General features: G+C 37.8%; 1 protein-coding gene across 12 annotated transcripts in view; it reads left to right on the top strand.

The window, feature by feature from the left end:
* The window catches only part of aak1b (AP2 associated kinase 1b), a 142,985-nt gene that overhangs the window by 82,552 nt on the left and 35,038 nt on the right, over positions 1-25,395 (top strand). For 9 of the 12 annotated variants that reach the window (XM_028799093.2, XM_028799109.2, XM_028799104.2 and 6 more), the window contains exons 10-15: positions 2,893-3,050; positions 11,643-11,884; positions 19,088-19,780; positions 20,058-20,260; positions 21,770-21,972; positions 22,146-22,259. In XM_028799093.2, coding sequence (XP_028654926.1) covers positions 2,893-3,050; positions 11,643-11,884; positions 19,088-19,780; positions 20,058-20,260; positions 21,770-21,972; positions 22,146-22,259 — 1,613 coding nt within the window. The remainder of the gene's footprint in view (positions 1-2,892; positions 3,051-11,642; positions 11,885-19,087; positions 19,781-20,057; positions 20,261-21,769; positions 21,973-22,145; positions 22,260-25,395) is intronic. The other 3 variants (XM_028799090.2, XM_051924040.1, XM_028799121.2) reach the window with 2 other exon arrangements.

Below are 25,395 nucleotides of genomic sequence, written 5' to 3'. Positions count from 1 at the left end.
TAAGTGAAAGGAGAATAGAAGTAGGACAAAAAAAGAAGATCGCAATAAAATAAAGCAGGATCAGGCGGTTGGGCCAGTGCAACAGAAAGGAGGTGAAGCAGTTAGAAGAGTAAGAGGAATGGCACTCCAGAGTCGGGGTCATGCCAGTTGAGCGATACAAGAAGCAGGAGAGGCCAAGCGCTCCAAGAGTAATCCAGCATATGCCAAAGGATGGTGGCAGATCGACTGAGCTGGGCTCAGAACGTTCCAGCAGTGATCAACTGAGGTGGCTGGAATGAGAACCAGAGAGGGGACCGCGTTCACCAGAAGGCAGACACAAGTGGGTGAGCAGAGTTGGAGTGAGAGAAGCACTGGGGAGATGAGAGGCGAAATAAGCTGGTTAAGCTGGTTTTAACATATTTATATGGATCTGTTTATATTTATTTTAACATGGACTGTTTTTATAGAATATTTATAGAAGAGTTTTTGCGCTGCACTTTTGATTTGGACACTGACTGAATTGTGAATAAATGCACTTTGCACTTTTTGCCCTAGTAACTTGTTGTTGGTGTCCTCATTTGCCCTAGTCATGACTATTGGTTCATGACTATTGATGTCCCAGAGACAGGAAATGCCAAGGCTTTAGGCACCAGGGGCACCACAGATCGATTGAGCACTTCATAAGGGGCACCACAGATCGATTGAGCACAACAAACTGTATGTTTCAGTAGGCCAAAGTAGGTGTACATTCAGCACATTTTTATAAATGGGTTTGTTGATGAGTCTCATGATCGGCAATTTGATTAAAATGTTATATTTCCTAAGCATTTTCTTTTAATGTTGTGGCAAGAATTCAGAAAAAATATTTCAAGTTGTATTTGTTGGTAATTTGGAATATTAAAGTGTTTAGCCTACTACTGAAAAAGTTGCATACATCAGTTCACCAAGGGTGCTATTTATTTAAACAGTTATATTTTCAGTATTCAACAAATATGTTTTCAGCTGTATTGCAGTGGAATGTAAGGAAGTTAAAAAGACAACTTTCTTGTTTTGCAGCAAAACAATGCAACTGCTTCAATTTTTTATGATCTTCTGTGATTCTTGGGTGGCGACAGTGTATTTTGCTACATGTGTTTAGTTATTTTTCTCAGCCCTGCTTTTTGTCTTTATCCAAGTCTTTTCCTTTTGTACACTTTGGAGGGAATGATGTGAATGTGGTCCTTAATAGGTAGTACTGTATAGTTTAAATTATTTATAGGCTGTGTAGTCTTAACCATCTTTTGAAAATAAGCTCACCTTTCTCCTTATGATCTCTGAAAAGAGTGACGTCTATTGCAGTATTGTGCCTGCAAATAACTGAAGCAATTATTTAACGCAAATTCAGAAAATGCCATCACAGGTGAAAATTGGATTTTTGTAGTGCAGCGTTCCATATTTATGAACAAGTCACGGGAAATCCTAGATAAAAATTGCACACTGTAAAAGCTGAGACATTTAACTCTGTAATACAGATGTGTAGTGGCATTATGTGTGAAAGCCAAGCAAGATATAGATTTCACAGCTAGACAGTGTGAGATGATGCCCAGTATACACAAGTATGAACACATCTGTCAATTTCAGTGTACTGTGCCTGTAGAGAATGTCGTTGTCTGGGTGGTTTCTAAAATTAGAATTTCAGAACAATTTTTGACCTTTGTGCAACACACATTTTTAATGCCATTGTGTTATGCTTTACACATCGAGCCATTATGAACTCAATCCAGTTAAGTTTATTGGGGGTTTAGGTTCTGGTTCTTCCAGGAAGCTGTTGAATTTACCAGTTCTATTGAGAAACAAAAAGATGAGATGTGCTGACAGTAATAGCTCATGATCGCCAATTTAATTGTTCTGTGAACTGTTGACATCTATAAAACAAAAAAGGCTGTTATTATTTAATATTATTATTAAGCAAAATCATTTAATATTTTTATTAAGCAAAATTTTATTTCAAATATACTTCCCACAAATGAAAACAACCTGCAGCATGTGGGCATTAAAATAATATAATTGTGAAATTTAACATTTTTTCCTCCTGTTTTTTTTTGATTTGCTGTAACCCTTAAACACATGGCAACAGAGTTGGAATCTGTCTTTGTAGCTCTTACGTTCAGATTTTAAAAGTTTCTCATTTTCTTGCTTAATTATTCTTTTTCTGGTATTTGGAGCTTTCTGTTTCTGGCCATCATATTAATTCAAATGATTACAGTGTGATCTTGCAGCTTTAATTAAAGGCAGTTGTAATTTGAGTGTTTTTATACATTTTACTAATCCTGAGGCTTCTATGTTTTTTGTTATTTCACCCCATCAATCTTCTGTCATGTGTAGAACTCACAGTTCACCTTTAGATTGGGTTTGCTGTCTTGTAATTTATGGTGCATTGAATAATCTTCTATTTTATTGTTATTTTATGTGTACTCTTGCTCACTCTGTAAAGCCACCTTGCTGTGCCCTGTTTGTAAAATAAATTTAAAGTGTAATGGGATTTCTCCACTAAAAAAAGACCACTTTCTGTTCTTAGACCTAAAACATTGATTTGTTACTGTTTTACAACATGCTTATTCATTGAGGGGAAGGAATAAGCCATATAAATCATGAAGAAGAAAATCATTAGTAAATCATTAAGAAACTGTCAGCAAGATGATTAACCCGGCTTGATATAGTTAGCAGAGCACATTTCTGTAATCCTGGGGACCTGCCTAATGAACTGTCTTGTATTTCTGAATTTCTATATTTATAATTCACCTTTTTTATTATTTGTTTTTTTTCCACTATGCATTTCCAAAATGTGCCGTTGTTCAATGTTACCCACTTAATTGTCCGAAGTAAAAAATTTTATTCCATTCTTTACTGGATTTTTTTTTTTTTTTTGTTCAGGCTGACTGACCCCATTCCCACTACAGAGACCTCTATTGCCCCTCGTCAACGACCAAAAGCAGGGCAGACTCAGCCAACTGCTGGCATCCTTCCCATACAGCCAGCCCTCACTCCACGCAAAAGAGCTAATGCGCCTGTCGTAACACCTCTTCAGCAAGGTAGGTCTATGGTCTTGACACGTATTAATGGGTGCTTTCAAGTGCCATGCACACACTGCTAACTGTCAATTATTTGATGGGTGGTGGGTTGTCGTAATTTGTTTTTCGTTTATTTTTATAAGGAATACTATACTGAAAAATTATTTTTTGCTATGCTACTTACCCAATGTAGTTTATAGTGATGGGCAATACAAATGTGTAATCTCATGTTTTATTGCAGAAGTAAAAAAAGTTTATGATACAAGTTAATGGTGACCAGTGCTGTATCATAGCAAACAATGTGAAAACATCCATAGATTAAAAAAGAAAAATCGTATTATTCGTGCCACATAATTCACATTTTGGTTATCCAGTTTTATGCTCAAAACTTGCAAAACCATATGCATTATTGGCAAAAGTATTGTTACATAGATGCTTCCAGAAAAATTGGTGCACATCATAAACAGGAAATGCAAACTGCATGGGATTGGGATTTTGAATTGAAGATTAGCCTGTACCCCTTTAATATTTTAACAAATCCTTTTATTTTATAGTTGTTGTTGGATCACCATCAATAGTAACTGCAGGTGATTTACTGATATCACCTTCTTGCACTTTAAAATGTTCTAGCAAGGTTTTAGCCAAGTCACCTTGTTATGAGCCACAGCATATCCTTAACTTGCACGCTCTCATCAAGAGTGAAACTGAAAACAAGTACAGTAATCCCTCGCTATATTGCGCTTCGCCTTTCGCGGCTTCACTCTATCGCGGATTTTATATGTAAGCATATTTAAATATATATCGTGGATTTTTTGCTGGTTCGCGGATTTCTGCGGACAATGGGTCTTTTAATTTCTGGTACATGCTTCCTCAGTTGGTTTGCCCAGTTGATTTCATACAAGGGACGCTATTGGCAGATGGCTGAGAAGCTACCCAACTTACTTTTCTCTCTCTCTCTCTCTTGCGCTGACTTTCTCTGATCCTGACGTAGGGGGATTGAGCAGGGAGGCTGTTCGCACACCTAGACGATACGGATGCTCGTCTAAAAATCCTGAAAGTTTATCTTCATGTTGCTCCCTTCTGTGCAGCTACTTCGTGAAGCGACATGCTGCATGGTGCTTCGCATACTTAAAAGCTCGAAGGGCACGTATTGATTTTTGATCGTTTGTTTTTCTCTGTCTCACTCTCTCTCTCTCTCTCTCTTTCTCTGCTCCTGATGGAGGGGGTGTGAGCTGCCGCCTTCAACAGCTTTGTGCCACGGTGATTCGCATACTTAAAAGCCAAACAGCCCTATTGATTTGTTTGCTTTTCTCTGTCTCTCTGACATTCTGTGCTCCTGACGCGCACTCCTTTGAAGAGGAAGATATGTTTGCATTCTTTTAATTGTGAGACGGAACTGTCATCTCTGTCTTGTCTTGGAGCACAGTTTAAACTTTTGAAAAAGAGACAAATGTTTGTTTGCAGTGTTTGAATAAAGCTCCTGTCTCTCTACAACCTCCTGTGTTTCTGTGCAAATCAGTGACCCAAGCATGACAATATAAAAATAACCATATAAACATATGGTTTCTACTTCGCGGATTTTCACCTTTCGCAGGAGGTTCTGGAACGCAACCCCCGCGATGGAGGAGGGATTACTGTACATCTGCTATATGCAGCAGATTGTTGGTCCATGACTAGTATTTTGATGATGATGATCAATCCTTGCAGTGTCTGTTTCTTGGAAAATGCTGTTAAACTGATGATGGATATTTACATGTAAATGTTTTGTTTGTTAAGCCATCGGATAGATTCTATGCTGCATAAGTGTTTCCTTAAATTCTCCATCAGTGAAAGGACTTCAGTGTTTTGCAGTGGACTCAGCTACTTTGTAATATCCCTTTGTTGCATATCTTTCACCCGCATATACATTCCTAATATAATTCATCTGTTTTTCATTTCTGGAAACTGCTCATTTTGATTACCTTCACTTTATCATCATAATATTTGTATGTGCATAGATGCTTAGATTCCTAATGTCACAAACTAGATGTTTGACAGATGACACAATAAATACACATAACATTCAGCTTTATTTTTGTGTTATTCAAAACCAAATTTCTAACACTGCTGAATTGTGGTACCTTTTATTCAACAGTATATCTTGGCCTACATTATTCTTGGTGTATATATATGTATGGAAACTCCAATTTACAAGATGAGGATATATTTCATGCTAAATGCAGGCAGAATTTCTTTAATTGACCAGCGATATATCTGTCATGTGAAAACAAGATCAGCAGGGCAGGATTTTGAAGATTCCTCCCCAAATACCAGTCCCAGGCCAATCCATTACAGAACAGGTGTCAGGTGTTTTTTTTTTTTTTTCTCTTGAGGACTATAGATACATATACAGTACAAATGCAGCTTTGGTGGCAAATCATAAAAAAGGAAAAGAGCCCAATAAATTTTGAAACACTGTAGAACAGGATGATCTGCTTTTTCTCATGATGTGTGGAAGGCCCCTTTGACATATTGTCCAATGGTTTCAGTCACTGCTGTTAGTGTCTCTCATACTGCCTTTCATCCACACCAGTGCAAATGAAATCCAGTGTGCTGTGGCTTGTTTCACTCATTGAGGCATGCACTGGTGCAGGGATAACTAGTCACACATCCTGCTACATTCTCCCCAAGTGTTAGAAGTGTGCTTGGTTTACACTTGCTCAGTCTCATCCACAGCAAGTTGAAAAGAAGAAAAGCAAAAGTCCATTCTGTACTGTCGCACTGTCTAGTTTATTGTGGCATGAGAAAGAGGCTGTCATGCCCATAAGTCTGTTATACTCTCACTCTCTGTCACACAACTGTACAGTGTGGCAGGGGGAAGACAACGATGCAGTCCTTTTGTGTTTCCTGCTGCATCACGTGGCATGTATAAATTTCACTGTCTTACTCAGCAAGTGTATTGTCTGAATTGTACATATCAACTGGCTAACTGGCATTTTTGTGTAGCAATGCCTGTTAAACTTCCTTTAATGAACTGAAGGGTCATGTCTGCCTCAGCTATACCCCGAGCACGAAGCCTGAGTCACCTCACCTGCAAAATAATATTACTGCACATGGGTATATTGCATTTAAATCTATTGATACACTTTACTGATGTATATACAGTACATAGTGTACATACTGTATTTAATGCATATCTTTAAACCATGATTGCTGTTATTGTAGGGACAATGTAAGGGGTTGTCTAAGGACATTTCACTACAGTATATGCACATTTCTGCTGTACATGATTCTTTGGAATGTATATAAGGCAGCATTCTAGAGTATATCGTCATGATACCTTTTAGTTTCTAATTTTTACAAAGAACAAACCAATGCCTACAGTATTTCTTTTTAATAAAATAATTTTGCAACATAATAATGTAGTAGCCAAGCAGTCTTGATTTACATTATCTTACTATTTTCATTATTTTTGTTTGAAATAGTTGTTTTGGGATTTTGATACAAGTTGTCTAGATTTTATCTTGTAATGAAGATTTGCACCCTTTATGCCCTCAATATTAGTGAATCCAAGTGAAAGTTGTTCCACTTCCTGTTTTGTTACTTTTCAGTTGAAAATAGTTTTCTTATGGTATTAATAAATAATCCAGTGTCAGATTTTGTTTACATTTTTAAAATAGGCTATTGGCTTTACTACACTTTTTAAAATAATAATTCATTATGCAAATGTGTTGGCAACCTTTATCAAAGTTACTTTGCTACTACTGGAAAGTTTAATTTTTAGTTTCATAGTTAATCTGCTATGGATGTCCCCATTTACACACAATAACTTGGTGTCTTGTCCAGTAAATAATGAATTGCAATTTATGACTCAATAACATCAGAGTAAAGCGATGCTTACTTTTTTCAGAACAAAGAGGAGAAAAATCACGCAATTTTTCAGTTTCGTAGTACTCTTAACTTGCATGCTTATGCAGGCAGATGTCCTGTCGGCTAATTATTTACAGTACTGTGCAAAAGTTTTAGGCAGGTGTAAAAAAATGCTGTAAACAAAGAATGCTTTCAGAAATATAAATAATGATTGTTTATTGTTATCAATTTACAAAATGCAAAGTGAGCGAACAAAAGAAAAATCTAAATCAAATCAATATTTGGTGTTACTATCTTTCGCCTTCAAACCAGCATCAATTCTTATAGGTACACTTGCACAAAGTCAGGGATTTTGTAGGATTATAGTCAGGTGTATGATCAACCAATTATACCAAACAGGTGCTAATGATCATCAATGTCACACATAGGTTGAAACACAGTCATTAACTGAAACAGAAACAGCTGTGTAGGAGGCTTAAAACTGGATGAGGAACAGCCAAACTCTGCTACCAAGGTGAGGTTGTGGAAGACAGTTTCATGTTATGGCAAGATTGAGCACAGCAACAAGACACAAGGTAGTTATACTGCATCAGCAAGGTCTCTCCTAGACAAAGATTTCAAAGCAGACTGGGGTTTCAAGATGTGCTGTTCAAGCTCTTTTGAAGAAGCACAAAGAAACGGGCAACGTTGAGGATCGTAGACGCAGTGGTCGGCCAAGGAAACTTAGTGCAGCAGATGAAAGACACATCAAGCTTATTACCCTTCGAAATCAGAAGATGTCCAGCAGTGCCATCAGCTCAGAACTGGCAGAAACCAGTGGGACCCAGGTACACCCATCTACTGTCCGGAGAAGTCTGGCCAGAAGTGGTCTTCATGGATGAGTTGCACTCAAAAAGCCATACCTCCGACGTGGAAACAAGGCCAAGCGACTCAAGTATGCACGAAAACATAGGAACTGGGGTGCAGAAAAATGGCAGCAGGTGCTCTGGACTGATGAGTCAAAATTTGAAATATTTGGCTGTAGCAGAAGGCAGTTTGTTCGTCGAAGGGCTGGAGAGCGGTACAATAATGAGTGTCTGCAGGCAACAGTGAAGCATGGTGGAGGTTCCTTGAACGTTTGGGGCTGCATTTCTGCAAATGGAATTGGAGATTTGGTCAGGATTAATGGTGTTCTCAATGCTGAGAAATACAGGCAGATACTTATCCATCATGCAATACCATCAGGGAGGCGTATGATTGGCCCCAAATTTATTCTGCAGCAGGACAAAGACCCCAAACATACAGCCAAAGTCATTAAGAACTATCTTCAGCGTAAAGAAGAACAAGAAGTCCTAGAAGTGATGGTATGGCCCCCACAGAGCCCTGATCTCAACATCATCGAGTGTGTCTGGGATTACATGAAGAGACAGAAGGATGTGAGGAAGCCTACATCCACAGAAGATCTGTGGTTAGTTCTCCAAGATGTTTGGAACAACCTACCAGCCGAGTTCCTTCAAAAACTGTGTGCAAGTGTACCTAGAAGAATTGAAGCTGTTTTGAAGGCAAAGGGTGATCACACCAAATATTGATTTGATTTAGATTTCTCTTTTGTCCATTCACTGCATTTTGTTGATTGATGAAAATAAATGATTAACACTTCCATTTTTGAAAGCATTATTTGTTTACAGCATTTTTTCACACCTGCCTAAAACTTTTGCACAGTACTGTATATCCTAATAAGCAATGCGTTCTGTGCCACTTACTCTGGCAAATGGGAGGATACATTATTCTGTTGTTGTTTGGGTTATAGCAATATACATTTTCTGAAGTATTTCCCATTTTTCTCCTATTTCTGTGGAGTCAAGTCTTTTTGTTTACAGTCTTGAGAAATCCAACTGGAGCCGATAAAGTGTTCACTTGTTATGCCCTTCAGGAGTGGTATAATAACTAGTCAGATTCCTGTGGGTGAACATACCATTATCTTAGTGGTCAGTACCACCCTCACAACCCCATGAGCTTATTTTTAACTTAAAATCGCTAGAGCAATTTCCACCCCCTCATGTTCATGAAAATAATCTGTGTGTGTGAAACATTGGGAATACAAAGTTTTTATCACCCAATTCCTACGAGGTAAGGAAAGCCCTAGTAAATATTTGCTATTGTTTATTGTAAAATGCTGAATTTATCAGTTAACATGGAATTGGAGACAGAATCCAATTGTACTCATTTAGTATAAAATAAGACACAAGTATGTTATGGTTGTTTTACAGCTTCTAATTGCAGTCTGTATAAAAACCGCTACAATAAGCAAATGGATTATTTATTGTTCTTTCCCCTACACATAGTTTTTCTTAGAACAGTTTCCCATTTCTCAATCATCCTTAAATCTCTGACACATATTTTATAAAAATAAAAAAAAATCAGTATTTGAGTGTTTTTGTGCCTAGTTCATATATTTCAGGGTTTTTACTTATTTTACTTATTATTTAACATATGCAAGAATTTTGGGAATTTCATTTGCATCCCATTGTCGAGAGGTTTACTTATCTCAGCAGCAACATTCATATCTCTGGTGACTCTTCCTATGAAGTCAATAGACTGATGGGGAGAGCATGGGGAGGTCATGAGGTTGCTGGATAGGGCTGTGTGCTCAGGGGCTCCCAATATCTATACAAAAGGACAAAGGTCCAAGTCTTTAGAGTCCTGGTGCTTCCTGTCTTGCTTTATGGTAGCAAGACATGGACGCTATCCAGTGACCTGAGACGAAGACTGGATTCCTTCGGTACTTGGGTACTGCTAGTTTGACTTTGTGTCGAATGGGCGGCTGCTCATGGAGTCCTGAATGATGCACATTACCTGCATTGTGAAGGAGCATCAGCTGCGGCACGACGGCCATGTGGTGCGTTTCCCCGAGGGTGATCTGGCTTACAGGATCTTCGTTGTTAAGGACCTGAGTGGCTGGACCAGGCCAAGGGGATGCCCACGTAACACCTGGCTGCAGCAGATAGATGGTGGGACTGAACCGTGTGTTTGCCTGGAGGGTTGCCAACCAGGATCCCAAGCTGTTTCGTCGTGTGGTGGGTGCAGCAACATGCTGTAGCAGTGCATGCTTCCCGAGCTGTCCTGACCTGCATTGACACAGTGGCTAGTACTGCTCCCTTAAGCTTCAGGAACCTGAGTTTGGTTTACCCACACAGTCACTGTTTGTTTCCAGTTTTCATATTCTCCTTGCATCTGTGGCTAATGGAAATCTTCTTTAGTTAAGTGGTAAAACTGCTGGTTCTTAAATTTGTTTGCACCTCATCTCTGTTCTCACAGGGAGGACAGCCCATATTGCTCTGCAGCCGCCCATTGTTGCAAGAGATGTCTGAAAAATGCACTCTACATTGTCTCAAACCTCACACATATCAGAAACAGAGTGTTTCTCCTGCCATCCAAAAAGTGATTGTGATAAGAGAGGTTTGTGACATTAGGTGGTTTTAATGAAACATTAAGGAAGTAGGCACAGCCCTGTGAAGTGGTGTCTTCCTTGGATGCTGAATGCCTGGAGGCATGAGTGGGGTTTGGTGCTGTGCCCCACAGATGCCAAAGGAATTAGTGGTGGGAACCTGAACCTGGTTCAGAAGGTTGACTGCACCTGCTGGTGGGTGTCTCCTCCTGCTGCAAGGTCCTGATGGCATAAGCAGAGGAGATGACGAATTTTAGAAAGATGCACTAGGGCTCATGTTTTCAAAGGAAGTCCTTCCTGTGTCTTAATCTTTTTATAGATTGGTTATTTTTAACCTCTACTGAAGAATATCTTGATTATATAGATTATTTTTTAAAGAACAGCAATGCAGTATTTTGCATGTTGGGGATTTCAGCTCTTGTCTCTTTTAGGTTAACTTTGCATTTAAGCACTTTTACACCAACCTCTTGCTGACAATGTGTGTGACTTCATTTGCCCGGCTCATCCACGGATATGATTATCAATGGTTCTAGGTTCAAGTGCTGCCAGGGACGTGAATCCAACCCAGACCGTTAAAGTAATACCATAACTTAAAATGCTGTACCAAAGAAACCCAGAAGCAGTCTTCACATGTGTGCCTTTTTAACTATTATCTGCTTAACATTGCTATCAGCAATTTACAATAACTGTAGCTCAGTTACTTTTGATGTCCTCTTGTTACTTGTTTTGTGTGGTACTTTTTTGTATCCTTAAATTCAATGTTTATAATTTTTATTTAATACTGTTGAATGTTTATTGATTTTGGCAACAGTAACTTAGCCTAGTACAAGAGATTGTTGGTATGCCTTGAATGTACCCTGTGTTGGACTATTTCACTGTCCAGGATTGGGTCTCATTTTGCACGTGTTGCTCCCAGGATAGGCTCTGGCCACTGTGACTCTAAACTAAATTAGTGGATTAGAAAATGAATGTATGGATGGACTCCAAAAAAAAGTATTTTATCAATATAATGTAAATCTAAGAAAAGCTCTTTTGATGATCATCTTCATCTAATGAAATGTCACACAGCCTTTTCAGCAGCCTTCACAGTTCTATGAAGTAGTGCAGTTGTGCCAAGGGTTGTTTTTTTTTTTTTTTTTTTTTTATTTGCATCCTTAATGCGCCCTGAAACCGCCATTACATATGGGTTACTTTTATAATATTTGTGTTCCAAGTAAGGGAATTTTTTAGTTTTGTGTTGAATTTATAGTTTCTTGTTACTGGGGATAAGTAATAAAACATACCATTTGTTAAAGTGTTTACTACATTTTTGTATCCTATTACTTTGTCTCTTATAGGGCCTCAGTCAACAGCTGCCAGTACTCCTATCCAACCACAGAATGTCCAAGCCTCACAGCCCCCAGCTTCACAACCGCAGACCACGCACACCCAACCTCCACCTTCTCAACCACAGGTCCCAGCCTCTCAGACACAAACACCATGCACCCAGCCACAGGCAAATCCCCAACAGCAGCAGCGCTTCCTGAAACAACAACAGGGGGCTTTTTTTAATCAGCAGCAGGCATTGCCAGCTCAGCAGGTAAGTGGGTTCATTTTATCTATTAGTATGGAAAGTTGTTAAACCTGGTGATAATTCAGGCATGTCATGATGGATTAATTGTGATTAAGTTCAATACTTTCATTCCTGTCATATACTACATAGCATAAATGCGGTATGTGTTTTCAGCATACAGTACATAATGATTATGGGTGGGTATATTTGCCCTATGACAGTAGTGTAAATGTGTGACATGTGTGATCTCTCTTTAGAAGCTAATGTGCTGGCATTTGCCTGTTCCAATGTATTATATCTCTCTTCCTCTTTCTCATATTGATAATTTTGCTGATTCTTTCTCTTTTTAAATTTATCCCTCTGGAGTTGGTCAGTGTTTATCTTTGTAAATCATTAGGTGATTATTTCTCTATTATTTCTGTGAAATGTTTTCAAAGGCCTTAGACCCGGACACTCTTGGTGAAACCCTTCTCTGAAAGACGCAGTATCTGAGAAGCTTCAAGTTTTTCAGATATTTTGGCAGAATGTTTTATCAGTATTTGTTGCTGATAGCTTGTGATTATTTCAGTCCTATAATCAGACAAGCTGTGTTCAGTATACTGGGCAATGTGTTTCCAGAATTTGTCACAGTGACCTTGTACGAAAAGTGTATTTTTAAATTTATAAAGCTGAAATATTTTAGTGCTAGTTTTTATTCTCCGAAATGTACAGATACTTTTAAAATGTAATATTGCAAGTGAAGAAAAACAACTTTTCTCTTGATTTTTCCCTTATGAAAAACAGCAGCTCTCCAGTGATGATAGGTTTACTTAAATTATTGAAAAAGGAGTTCTAATCTTAATGTCTGTGTCATGAATATTGTAATACTTTACTGTAAAAATGTAATAAATTTGATGTCCTAATTGGCACAAGCTGATAAAACAAAATTAGTATTTTCCTTTACTGTTGTCGTCTGTAAGCAATGATGTACTGCACAGGTTTGTCTGGTTGTGTACATTAATTTTGTGACATTCATTTGTCTGCTAATGTAAAGTACAGGTTAGCATCATCAATTATGCATCAGAACAATACCTTCTAACTCGTCGGCTTTCCTTTTTCTCCTCCAAGTCTCCCCGTAAACTAATACTGTGTAATTATTCATATGACAAGCTTACTATTGACACACCACCATTAGGTTTGTCAGCTCTTTGCCTTCTCAGCATGTTAGAACATTGAAATAATTTTTTCCCTCTATACACAAATAATTTGTCTTAGTCTGAATAGAACACCAAAAGTGGTAGTAGTATAAAATGTTTAAACTAAATGTGCGCAAATCAACAAATAAAAGGCGAGATTCATTGTTTATGCCAAATTTTCATCTCATTGCTTGTGCATACAGGAGAGCAGCAATTTAGATTTCACTGTACCAGTAGTTATATTTATTATCTAATATGAGGTACATTCATATTTTAAATAGTAATAATTATAAAACACTGCTTTGTATGTACCCAAATCTTGCATTTATTGTAATAAAAAGTAGGTTTTCTACATCCGCTCCACTTGCTTTGGACATTATCATTTACCATTTTAAAAATGTGGAATTTGTTAATATTTTATTGGAGACTGAAATTCAGTTTTAGAATAAACCTACTTTTTGTACACTTCACATTCAGTACAGTGATGATTAGTCATATCTCAGAAATGTTCTCTTTATTCAGTGTCATCTGCTGCTTCTGCATATTCCTTTGCCTGCTTGCTCTACAGCTTACTTTCATACAGTCAGGCATGCATGCTAATCAGACAGAAACGGAGTGAAGGCATCTGCAACCACAAAGAATAAAAAAAACAGGGAAAAAATTGGCTGGATCTTTGAAGACATTGTTCCATTTAGGTTTTGTAAAATGTAGTAGTATTATACAGATCAAAGGAAGCTTTTTAATCTCCCTCTTTCTCACTATCACAATTGCATTGCTTGAAAATAAAGCCTGTTCTTATGTGATTAATTGCTCTCTGGCATAGTAAATTAATCAAAATATTAACCCAGGCCTTTTCCACACTGTATTGCTTTTTCAATGCCTACAATTCCTAGGTTTACAAGTAGAGTACTGCAAACAAGGATTGTGTATATAGTAGTGAGTTATTGTAAGCAACTTGAATGGCATGGCAAGTTTCTTTCATGGTATATACTGTAGCTGTGTATCAGCACATTGCTTCATAATTCCACTTTATCTTGTAACAAAAGCATGCATGTCTGTAGCACTCTAGTTTTCAGCCTTTACGTTGTCTGCTGTCTTCTCAGAAATATCCTTGGCTGTGCCCATTTTACTGTTGAGGTTTCTGTACACCTTTGCCCTATTCAGACTAATATTGTCAGCCTAACATTTGGTAAGTGTACACTTTCTGATAAAGTAAGAAGATCTAAAGGGTATCTCAGAGGCACTGAAGCCCATTGGTATGTTAATTTGGATTTTGTGGATTTTAGTAATTAGTGCACAGTATGGCATTTATAAGACATAACTCTTTGAAGAGGAATAGACAGGAAACCTATAGAGCAGTAAATGGAAGGATGGCCTAAGTAAGAAAAGGGGCAGTTTAGAAGACAGTGCCATTGCTGAAATGAAAAAAACATTCAGAGATGGTCAACAAGTTTTGTGAGCACCATTGCAGTTACTCATTCTAACCTAATATTCATATATACGGGATGAATGTAAGTCTTCTTTTCTCACACAGTGCTTTAATGCCAACAGTCTGTTATTTATGCCCAACTGCCATCAAAGTGATAGTCAGCTACTATCAGTCCTGCTGTCAGAAAGCGGTTAAAGGGGTGTTGGTGTACATTCCGTGATTTTCCTATTGTAGGCAGCTTTTATTTCTACCCTGAGCTTAAAGGAGAAAAGCAGGATTGTTGCCCAACATTATGTTAATCAGAACTTCCAGGTATGTTATGCTGCTTGAAAGATTAAATGTGACACTTGAAGAGATGGCATCAAATTGCTTGTGTACTGTTTCTGTAACAGTGTTGAGATATTCCTATGACTCTGGCTATGTCTCCAAAAGACATATTTGTGTGACTGTAAGTTAACCTAGGTGAAGGGGAAACACTTTGATCATCAGAATTATGAATGCTAGTCAATGGCACCTTGTATGTTATTCTCCTAGCTACTCTGCTGCTAAGATGTGAAATCCGTCATGGTAAATTATGACTTGAATAAAGTTCTAAGAGTTAATACATTTCATAATTCGAAGAACCTAATGTATGCCATATGTTGCCCATTATGGACAGCATTGTGGTATTCTGGAAAAAAAACAGCAGAGTGCAATAAGGCCAATAAAAAATACATACATTAATGAAGAAATTTCACATTTCTTGAGTTGCATTAGTTTTATAGGTGTTTTTGGTAGTTTGGTTTATTTCCACTGGCAACTCTAAATTGGCCTGGTATAAATAATGCTTTTATTTTTTTTTTTTTTTGTATTATCAGTGTTTTGTGATGGATTGGTTCTTTTCTGTAAATGTTACTGATGTTGGTCCAATGTTATGTGAATATTTTTCAAATCATCACAACCCTGCAATGAAAGGGGCTGGTTCAGAGAAGGGATGGCATTTATTTGCCTTTTTTCTTTTTCAGGCCATCTCCTCTTAAGCGAAGGAGTTAATCAGTCATTGTTTTACATAGGACAATCAACAGGATGCACTAAAGTTAGGGGCAAAAAACAGAAATAATAGAACTTTAATGAAACCTTAACATTGTTCAGGCATTACCACAAATCTTTTTTAGTTTGTGCCATAACTACCCTGCTGTGAGCATAATCATAACTTTCTCATCCAAAGCACAGGATGAAGTATAAGACAGTAGATAAAATATTCTTATTTTACAGAAACTGCTCCAAGACTGAGGACTCCTTGGTTATCAATTGTTCAATTCACAAATCATCTTTTTTTTTTGCAGTGCCTTAAAGCAAAATTAAAAATATACATGTGCAATGTTTTTTCAGGCTACATGGTTCCTGTTCAGTTCTTTATTATTTTTTTTAATCTGTTCATTTTCCTGGCAATATTAATAAGGATTGTGGATCCCATACATGGTTCTAATTGTTATAGGTGTTTATTGAACGATGGAGTTAGTGTTGGAGGAATGCATATGGCAGTGAAGAAAACATTTTTTAAATATAGGATTCTTTTATGGACTTTATTTTCAGCATTGTATTAGGTGTGCTGCCAAGAAATCATCTCACTGGCGTGATAATATAAATGAATGAATGAATGAGTGTCATACGGTAGTATTCAACATAAAGGAAATATTAAATATTTATGTTAAATTAGCTAGTTTTATCCAGGAATGTAGATGTTGTCTTTACAGCTCTTTTAATATTCATTGAAACCTCAAGAAAAATTAATTTTTGCATGTTGACTCAGGCTGAAATAGTATCAGGCATATTATGAATAAATACAGTGTTCTATTCTCAGTGAAACATTTTCCTCATGCAGAGCGTGTATGTACTTAAAAAGCTCAAATCCTGATGATTTCTTCATATATAGTTAACATAGTAACGCTGTGTAATAAAATGAATATGGTATTTATACTTTTTGTGTAGTACCATGTTAAACAGCTCTACAACTAGTATCAGTAAAGATTTTTTATAAACAAATACCTGTATGATATGCCTAAAATTTTGTCTTTCTTAAACAGACAAAGCAGGTATTTTTAGGAACTTAAATACATATGAAGCTGCTTCTCAAAAAAAAAAAAAAATTAATGAAGTTTCAGTACCTTGCAAATGATTAAATTCAGTGTAGGAAAACTGCACTTTTTCTGTTGAATATCAAAAGAAGATAGCCACTGCCATCCAATGTAATTTTTTTAACGTTTTGTGTAGTATGAAAGTTTAGCATAAATATATTTAGAACAGGCAATTAAAGTAAAGATTCAGAGCAAAAAAGACAGAGGTTATTAAAGTGGGAGCTCCTTCATGATCTAAAGATGTGCCATCCTGTTTTCTTAATTCACAGGGTTTAATTATTTTAACATACTAATGGTTTATTAGGAACATTGCAGTTAATGCTGTAACTAACATTAAGAAAAAGTTCTTTACTTCTTGATAGGATCTTATATAGCATATTTTCCTTTTGATAGATATAACTGACCTCAGCAGGGTTATAACTCCTGTCATGAGATGATAATTCCTTTAAAATGCAATGCATTTGTACTTTCTAGTCTGCCAGGAAAAGGTTAACATATAGGAAACTGATACAGCATAGCATTTGGACCATGCAATAGTAAAAAAAAAAAATATATATATATATAATATATATATATATATATATATATATATATATATATATATATATATATATATATATATATATAATATATATAATATATATATAATATATATAATATATATATAATATATATATGTTTTAATAGTTAAACCTAAGTACTGCCCCACCAAAGCTGTTTGTAGGTGTCACTGCATAGGTTACTTTGCTGTGCCAAATCTATTTCCTGCAATAACGTGTGGAATAGTTTGAATAGCCATCCTTATACTGCAAGGTCTCCCAAGCTTTCTCATATGAACCACTCATTTGTCATCAACAAATAGCAATAAAATGCTGCATATATCCTGTGTTGGAGTTTAGAGCTAAAAAGGTAGCCATGCGTGAATCTCTTAAGAGAATGGGAAGCACCTATAAATACTGGACAAAGAGCTTTCTCTTTCTGTCCTTCAGTGTATTTAGTGAGGAAGTGTGGAAAGTTTCGTAGTTGTAATTGAGTGAATGCTATTGGGACCAGGATGGGTGAATACACATTGGTGGAACAAGATGGTGATGATGAAATTATATGTGCATATACATTTTTATTTTTGGTTTGTACTAAGTGCTCTGTTGGTTATCCTTTTTAGTCCTACCCCTGGATGCATAGAGATGCTACTTCACCTCATTCAGTTCTCTGCCTGCTCTAGAAAGTCACACTGCTAACGGTCAGTCATCGGCTCACCACTAATATTGTTGTAATTGACGGGTGTCATCATCTCTTTTGCTATTGCAAGCTGACATTGATCGCTTCACTGGTAGGGGTTTATGCTGAGTAGATGGACACATTCAATGCATCCTGCAACCCAGATGTTTACTTCCTTACCTTGAATTCTTTAAAAATCCACAGAGACAAAAAATGTGGCATGGGCGACTATGCAATAAGCTATTGTCAGGATGCTTTTTCAGTAAAGTGTCAATCTGACTGTTTATGTACAGTTAGCAAATTGCCTTGCTGCATAAATATTAATAAAGATGACAAAATGCACAGTGTTTGAGTATTGCGTCTGGTTTGAAGCACTCTGTTTTAGAGCTAACACTTGTTTGCATTATTTTGAAAGTCAATTCACTGAGTAGCAGTGTTCATGTACAGTGTTGTTAAGTGATTTATGAGGCGGCTATGTTATGTCAAGCTTCCATTTTTATGTTTTTTAAGTAAACAACCAGGTGATGACTTTGTATTTTTTTCACTTAGAAAATAAGATGTTGACAGCAACTACGATATTATAATCTGGGATTTTTGGCAGTGCTGCTTTCAGAGCTCGGCAGAAATAGGTAGCACAGGGTAATATTTGGTGTGTGTAAGATTAAAGTTTGCAAACGCAAAAAAAAAAAAAAAAATCAGACCCAGAGCTCTTATTTTAGCCTTAGTGCTCTTTGATCTAGCATGACCTATGTTCTTAGCAGGTCAGTAGGAGATCTGTAACATAAAAACAGACGGATAGCTTGTTTTTTATATAGTACTTTTACTAGCCACTGTCCAATAAAGAGCTGTTCATTCTTCAGCCACTGTCCCTTTAACATTTATTTGTTTTCAGAAGAGTTGATTATTTATCCATACTTTCTACTTGGGAGTAATGTGTTAAATAGTACTTTGAATCTGAGTAACTAGAGAGACACCTTTATGAAGAGGTCATGTACAAACAGAATCCCATTTCTTATTGTGTTTTTTCAGTTTCCTTTTAACTTTATGCTATAAATCTTCGTTGTATGCATAGAAGACTCAGTGTCTTTGTTCTCACAACACTTTTTCATTCAACATTTTTAATGAGTACATAGTATAATATCATTGAAAAGATGTTTGTAAATTAGGACAGATGATTTCGGAGATGACCATGTTCTTCACCTTTCAGTGATTCATCTCGAGAAGCTACTTTATCTTTACTATGAGCTTGCATGTGTTTTCGTATTTTTCTTTTGTTTTTTTCCTAATGCAGCAATACCAAGTTATGCAGCAGGCAGCACAGCAGCAGCAGCAGCAGCAGCAGTGGATGCAGAATTTCTACATACAGCAGCAACAGCTTATGGCTCAGATGCCTGTGACAACAACAACAGCAGCAGCACAGCAACCGTCCCCTCAACAGAATCAGGCACAGCAGCAGCAGTCTGCACCTCAGCAGAGTCAGGCACAGCAGCAGCTTACACCTCAACAGAGACAGCAGCAACAGACCCCACCACAGCAGCCCTCTGCTCCTCAAAAGCAGCCGCAGCAGTTACAACAGCCACTAGCTCCACAAAAGCAGCCTCAACAGCAGCAGCTGCCACTTCTGCATAGGCAGTTACAACAGCCACCAGCTGCACAGAAGCAAGCACAGTCATTACAGCAGCATCAGCAGCAGGCCTCTGCTCTGCAGATGCAACAACAGCAGCCATCTGCCCCACAAAAACAGCCACTGCAGCAGCAAGCTCAAGCTCAACAGAAGCAACTGCAGCAGCCTTCACTTCAGCACCCTGTTCAGCCCCAATCAACCACTGTTTTGCCGCAGCTGCCATCGCAACAAGGGGCTGCTCAGCAGCCTCAGACTTCATCACCAGCATTGGCAGCACAGCCTGCTGTTCAGATCCCTGCCAGCCAGCCTCAACAGTCAGCCACACAAAATAAACTGAGTTCACCCCCAACAGAACAGACGGTAAAGACACCCAGAGCATTTGGAATTGTCACACTCTTCTCCTGCACCTCGGCATGGGTTGTGTAGTTTGATATAGGGGGGTATGTGTGTGTGATAAAGGGAGCCTGAATTTTTTTCTATACTGACTCAACTGTCTTGTGTATTCTGTCTTGGGGTTATAATCTAGTTACAGTTCTTTTGTTTGGTCAGATACTTAATGCTAGGCTTGTGCCTTATTCCCTTTTTTTTCATTCTGCCTTTTACTACTTTAACTGTTTAAATCGTTTTGGTTTTACAGGCGCTGCCCCATTCCCGGGCAGACCACGGAATAGCTCAAAAAGTGGGATCTCTGACCCCTCCATCCTCACCAAAAACTCAACGAGGTGGACATCGACGCATCCTGAGTGATGTCACTCATAGTGCAGTCTTTGGGGTCCCAATCAGCAAGTCCACCCAGCTGTTACAGGCTGCTGCTGCAGAGGCGAGCCTCAACAAGTCCAAGTAAGTGTGGCGGAGAATCAGTGGTAGTATTATTGGCCTTTTAGGCCAGATATGCACTTTTGTTGTCCTTTTTTGCACAGGTTATCAATTCTTTGGTAGTATGGTGAATAAAACTACATATAGTGCTGCTATATATATATATATATATATATACACAGTATATATATAGCTACATATGTAAAACTATATATAGTGCTGAGATTTTACAAGTGCATTAAAGAGTGAAAACATAATGTTCCCTCATTTATTTTGGTAGTTTTTACACTATACTAACATGTAATTTGCCTCTTCATTTGCCTTGTGTCAGCATAAATGGCAAAATCTTTTCAGGGTTTACTTATTGTTAGTCATCATCCATCTTGTTCTTCCAGTAGTTATTTATTTTTCTTTTCCTTACCTATAGAACTTTGTATGTTTCTACAGGAAAATACTTTTATATATCGTTTGCCAAGGTTTGAAAAATACTTAGGTCTATTTCAACAAGTTTTTCCTTTTCCTTAGGTTTTGTCCCACAGGGACATTGAGTTGGATTAAGTGGGCTTGAGAAATTTAGTATGTTACACTATTTATCACTTGGATTTTGGTGTCTTCTCACTGTATAAGAGTCATTGCCATTAATGAACCCTTTGTTCAGACACAAAGGAACTCAACTGAGAGTCTCACCTTATATGGAGCATCCCCCTTTGTAATCTTTGTCTCTGAGCGCTTAACCAAGATAAAATCAAGTTTTATAAGTTAGTGCCAACATCAGGGGATTTCAGTTTAGGATTAATTTTCAATTGAGAACCACATATAGACACTTTCATATTGTTAGTACATTATGTATGTCATTTGCTTTGCTTTTGTTCTCTACTGCATTTTATTTCAGTGTTTTTGTTTCCGTAATGTTGCATGGCATAGAAGTAGGGATTAATTAGTGAAATTAATTTTCTCTCCCTTTTTGCTTATTAAAGTCACATTTACAACTTTCTAATCATCAGGGGGCCTCATTCTGATGCTACAGCTGGATCATATATACTGGAATTTTTTAAATAATGTATTTCATTATTGTCTGCGAGGTTGGTAAACTCTCACCAAACACACGATTTTCCTAGTTGATTTAGTACATTTATAATTTCCTGATCTATTCAGTGAAAGACGACTTTGTTGCTTTCTGGTCTTGTCCTGTCTAATATGATGCCAGTCCATTCTGGTTTGGTCTTGCTTCATTCTTGATTGCTGCTTGGTCCTGGCCAGTTAACTGGCAGACATATTGTTGCTCATCTTTACCTAAAGAGACTTGTAGGGTGCTATCCTCAAAGAACCACCTGTTTGCAGTCATTACCAATATTTAAGATGAGGCTTGCAGAAATTGTAGAGTAAGAGAAGATTTATAACAAGGTATTTGGTTGCTTTAAAATGTATTGCCAAATCAAATCAAATCTTACTTGTCACATACAATTGCACTCTTGTAATGAAATTAAAGGGATTTATACATTAAATACCTTTCCCATTCTTCCTGTGTTACAGATCTGCAACCACTACACCCTCTGGGTCTCCCCGTTCCTCCCAGCAAAATGTTTACCATCCCACCATTGAACAGCCTGCTTCTCTACGTAGCCCTACAGAAGCTGCCAGCTGGAATCCATTTGGTAATGATAACTTTTCCAAGCTGACAGCTGAGGAGCTGCTCAACAAAGATTTTGCCAAGCTGTCTGATGGTGAGAGCTTAGGTAGGGTTGGCAGTGGCATTCTTTCTGTTGTGCGATCTGTAAATTCAGTTTGAATTTTGATTTACTCTTTTCATGAAAAGAAATCTCCTATAGCGATGAATCCATCTTCCAACTGTCAGGCAATTTGCTCTTGTGTTTGCTCACCATGCTAATGGCTTTTATATCTCTTGCAGCTAAACATGTAGAAGTGATGAGCTCCTCGACAGAAAACCTGATTCCAGGACTGCAGCCAGCCCCTACTGCCCCTTCTGGCAACTTTGGTGATAAGCCATTTTCTCCTGGTACTGGTAAGTTTCATGTGTGCTTTTTTTCCCCAAAACATAGTAGTTGATTGGGGAAAAAAATATATATATATATATATGGAAGAGAAGATCTGTGATACGGTTTGCATATTTGCAGCTGGAGATCCACAAAGGGAGAAAAAATGAATCGCGTATCATAAAGTAGTTTTTATTCCTGAGCTTTCAACCCCTGCTAGAGGTCTTCATCAGAGGATAATGCTTAGACTTACAAGAATCAATATATAGCAAAAAATTATGTGGGGGAGGTGGCTAAGTCAGTGTGATCGGGGGGGGTTGGGGTGTACAGTTTATTTATTATGAACATGTTCTTCTTAAGTTTGCATATGCTGGATTTATGTCCAAGTGTCTGTTGATGGCGTTCTCATTTGATAGCCAAGATTCGGCCAGCTCTCTGGCACTTTTAGTACTGGCCTTAAATTTTACTTGTACATTGTCCCAGTTAAATGTATGTCCTGTTGATTTAGTATGCGTATAGATCAATGAAAGTGAGTCCTTTCTTCTGACGGCGTTGCGATGTTCCTGTATACGTGTTGTGATTCTTTTTGAAGTTTGTCCTATGTATACCACTGAGCAAGAACTGCATGGAATACTATAATAATACTACGTTACAATAACGGGCGCTAGAACAGTAGTGCATAAACATTAGTAGGAACAGTCTGTATTAAATGCCAAGGGACTTTGACCTCATTCTTTTTGTTGGTCGTATTTTTCTTTCTTTCAGCCTTTCTTTTGTTGATGTTTACTTGCTGAGCTGACCGTTCTTCGTGGGCTGCCGCCGTGTATTGTGTGTCTTTAATTTTCTGTGACAGTAATACTGTCTTGTACGTCCGCTGGCTTGTACGTCTGTAATATACCTTTAATTTTCTCTGGCGGTAATACAGGTGTGCACGTCGGTAATATGCCTTTAATTTTCTCTGACAGTAATACTGGCTTGTATGTGGCTGTAATATGAGTTACTGTATTGTGTACCTTTAATTTCCTCTTGCAGTAATACTGGTTTATATTTCCGTAAAACGCCTGTAACTTTCTCTGACAGTAATATCGCGCATCACACCGTGCCCCGCGCATGCGCACTTCACCAGAAGACACACACACCGACACCTGGACGCACACAGGGATTTTAGAGGATATGTACAGTGGTGTGAAAAACTATTTGCCCCCTTCCTGATTTCTTATTCTTTTGCATGTTTGTCACACAAAATGTTTCTGATCATCAAACACATTTAACCATTAGTCAAATATAACACAAGTAAACACAAAATGCAGTTTGTAAATGGTGGTTTTTATTATTTAGGGAGAAAAAAAAATCCAAACCTACATGGCCCTGTGTGAAAAAGTAATTGCCCCCTGAACCTAATAACTGGTTGGGCCACCCTTAGCAGTAATAACTGCAATCAAGCATTTGCGATAACTTGCAATGAGTCTTTTACAGTGCTCTGGAGGAATTTTGGCCCACTCATCTTTGCAAAATTGTTGTAATTCAGCTTTATTTGAGGGTTTTCTAGCATGAACCGCCTTTTTAAGGTCATGCCATAGCATCTCAATTGGATTCAGGTCAGGACTTTGACTAGGCCACTCCAAAGTCTTCATTTTGTTTTTCTTCAGCCATTCAGAGGTGGATTTGCTGGTGTGTTTTGGGTCATTGTCTTGTTGCAGCACCCAAGATCGCTTCAGCTTGAGTTGACGAACAGATGGCCGGACATTCTCCTTCAGGATTTTTTGGTAGACAGTAGAATTCATGGTTCCATCTATCACAGCAAGCCTTCCAGGTCCTGAAGCAGCAAAACAACCCCAGACCATCACACTACCACCACCATATTTTACTGTTGGTATGATGTTCTTTTTCTGAAATGCTGTGTTCCTTTTACGCCAGATGTAACGGGACATTTGCCTTCCAAAAAGTTCAACTTTTGTCTCATCAGTCCACAAGGTATTTTCCCAAAAGTCTTGGCAATCATTGAGATGTTTCTTAGCAAAATTGAGACGAGCCCTAATGTTCTTTTTGCTTAACAGTGGTTTGCGTCTTGGACATCTGCCATGCAGGCCATTTTTGCCCAGTCTCTTTCTTATGGTGGAGTCGTGAACACTGACCTTAATTGAGGCAAGTGAGGCCTGCAGTTCTTTAGACGTTGTCCTCGGGTCTTTTGTGACCTCTCGGATGAGTCGTCTCTGCGCTCTTGGGGTAATTTTGGTCGGCCGGCCACTCCTGGGAAGGTTCACCACTGTTCCATGTTTTTGCCATTTGTGGATAATGGCTCTCACTGTGGTTCGCTGGAGTCCCAAAGCTTTAGAAATGGCTTTATAACCTTTACCAGACTGATAGATCTCAATTACTTCTGTTCTCATTTGTTCCCGAATTTCTTTGGATCTTGGCATGATGTCTAGCTTTTGAGGTGCTTTTGGTCTACTTCTCTGTGTCAGGCAGCTCCTATTTAAGTGATTTCTTGATTGAAACAGGTGTGGCAGTAATCAGGCCTGGGGGTGGCTACGGAAATTGAACTCAGGTGTGATACACCACAGTTAGGTTATTTTTTAACAAGGGGGCAATTACTTTTTCACACAGGGCCATGTAGGTTTGGATTTTTTTTCTCCCTAAATAATAAAAACCATCATTTAAAAACTACATTTTGTGTTTACTTGTGTTATATTTGACTAATGGTTAAATGTGTTTGATGATCAGAAACATTTTGTGTGACAAACATGCAAAAGAATAAGAAATCAGGAAGGGGGCAAATAGTTTTTCACACCACTGTATATATATATATATATATATATATATAAGTATTATCGTAAATGCATACATTTTATGGTTCAGTAGTACAGAATTTTGATTTAATATTTGTAACTAATTGCAGAGGCATCATTAAATCTAAATCATAACTTAAGGAACGTTTGTTTATATAGGATGATAAGGTTGCTTACAGTGTTCAATTTTTGACACATTATAAACAAAATTGAACGTAGTTATTGTTTAATATTTTGTGTAAACCGAGATGGTCTATGCAAATGCTAAAAATTAATTAAGTAACTGCTAGTCTCAATTTACTGTACTTTCTAGAGTAGTATTTGAAGGCATTTTCTGGGTCTCTGTTTGCCTACAGAAAGGATAATTCCAGGATAT

This window comes from Erpetoichthys calabaricus, chromosome 1, assembly GCF_900747795.2.
Source record: "Erpetoichthys calabaricus chromosome 1, fErpCal1.3, whole genome shotgun sequence".
Taxonomy (NCBI): Eukaryota; Metazoa; Chordata; class Cladistia; order Polypteriformes; family Polypteridae; genus Erpetoichthys; species Erpetoichthys calabaricus.
Note: the sequence above shows the minus strand (reverse complement) of the source record. Positions and strands in the feature narration are given on the sequence as shown.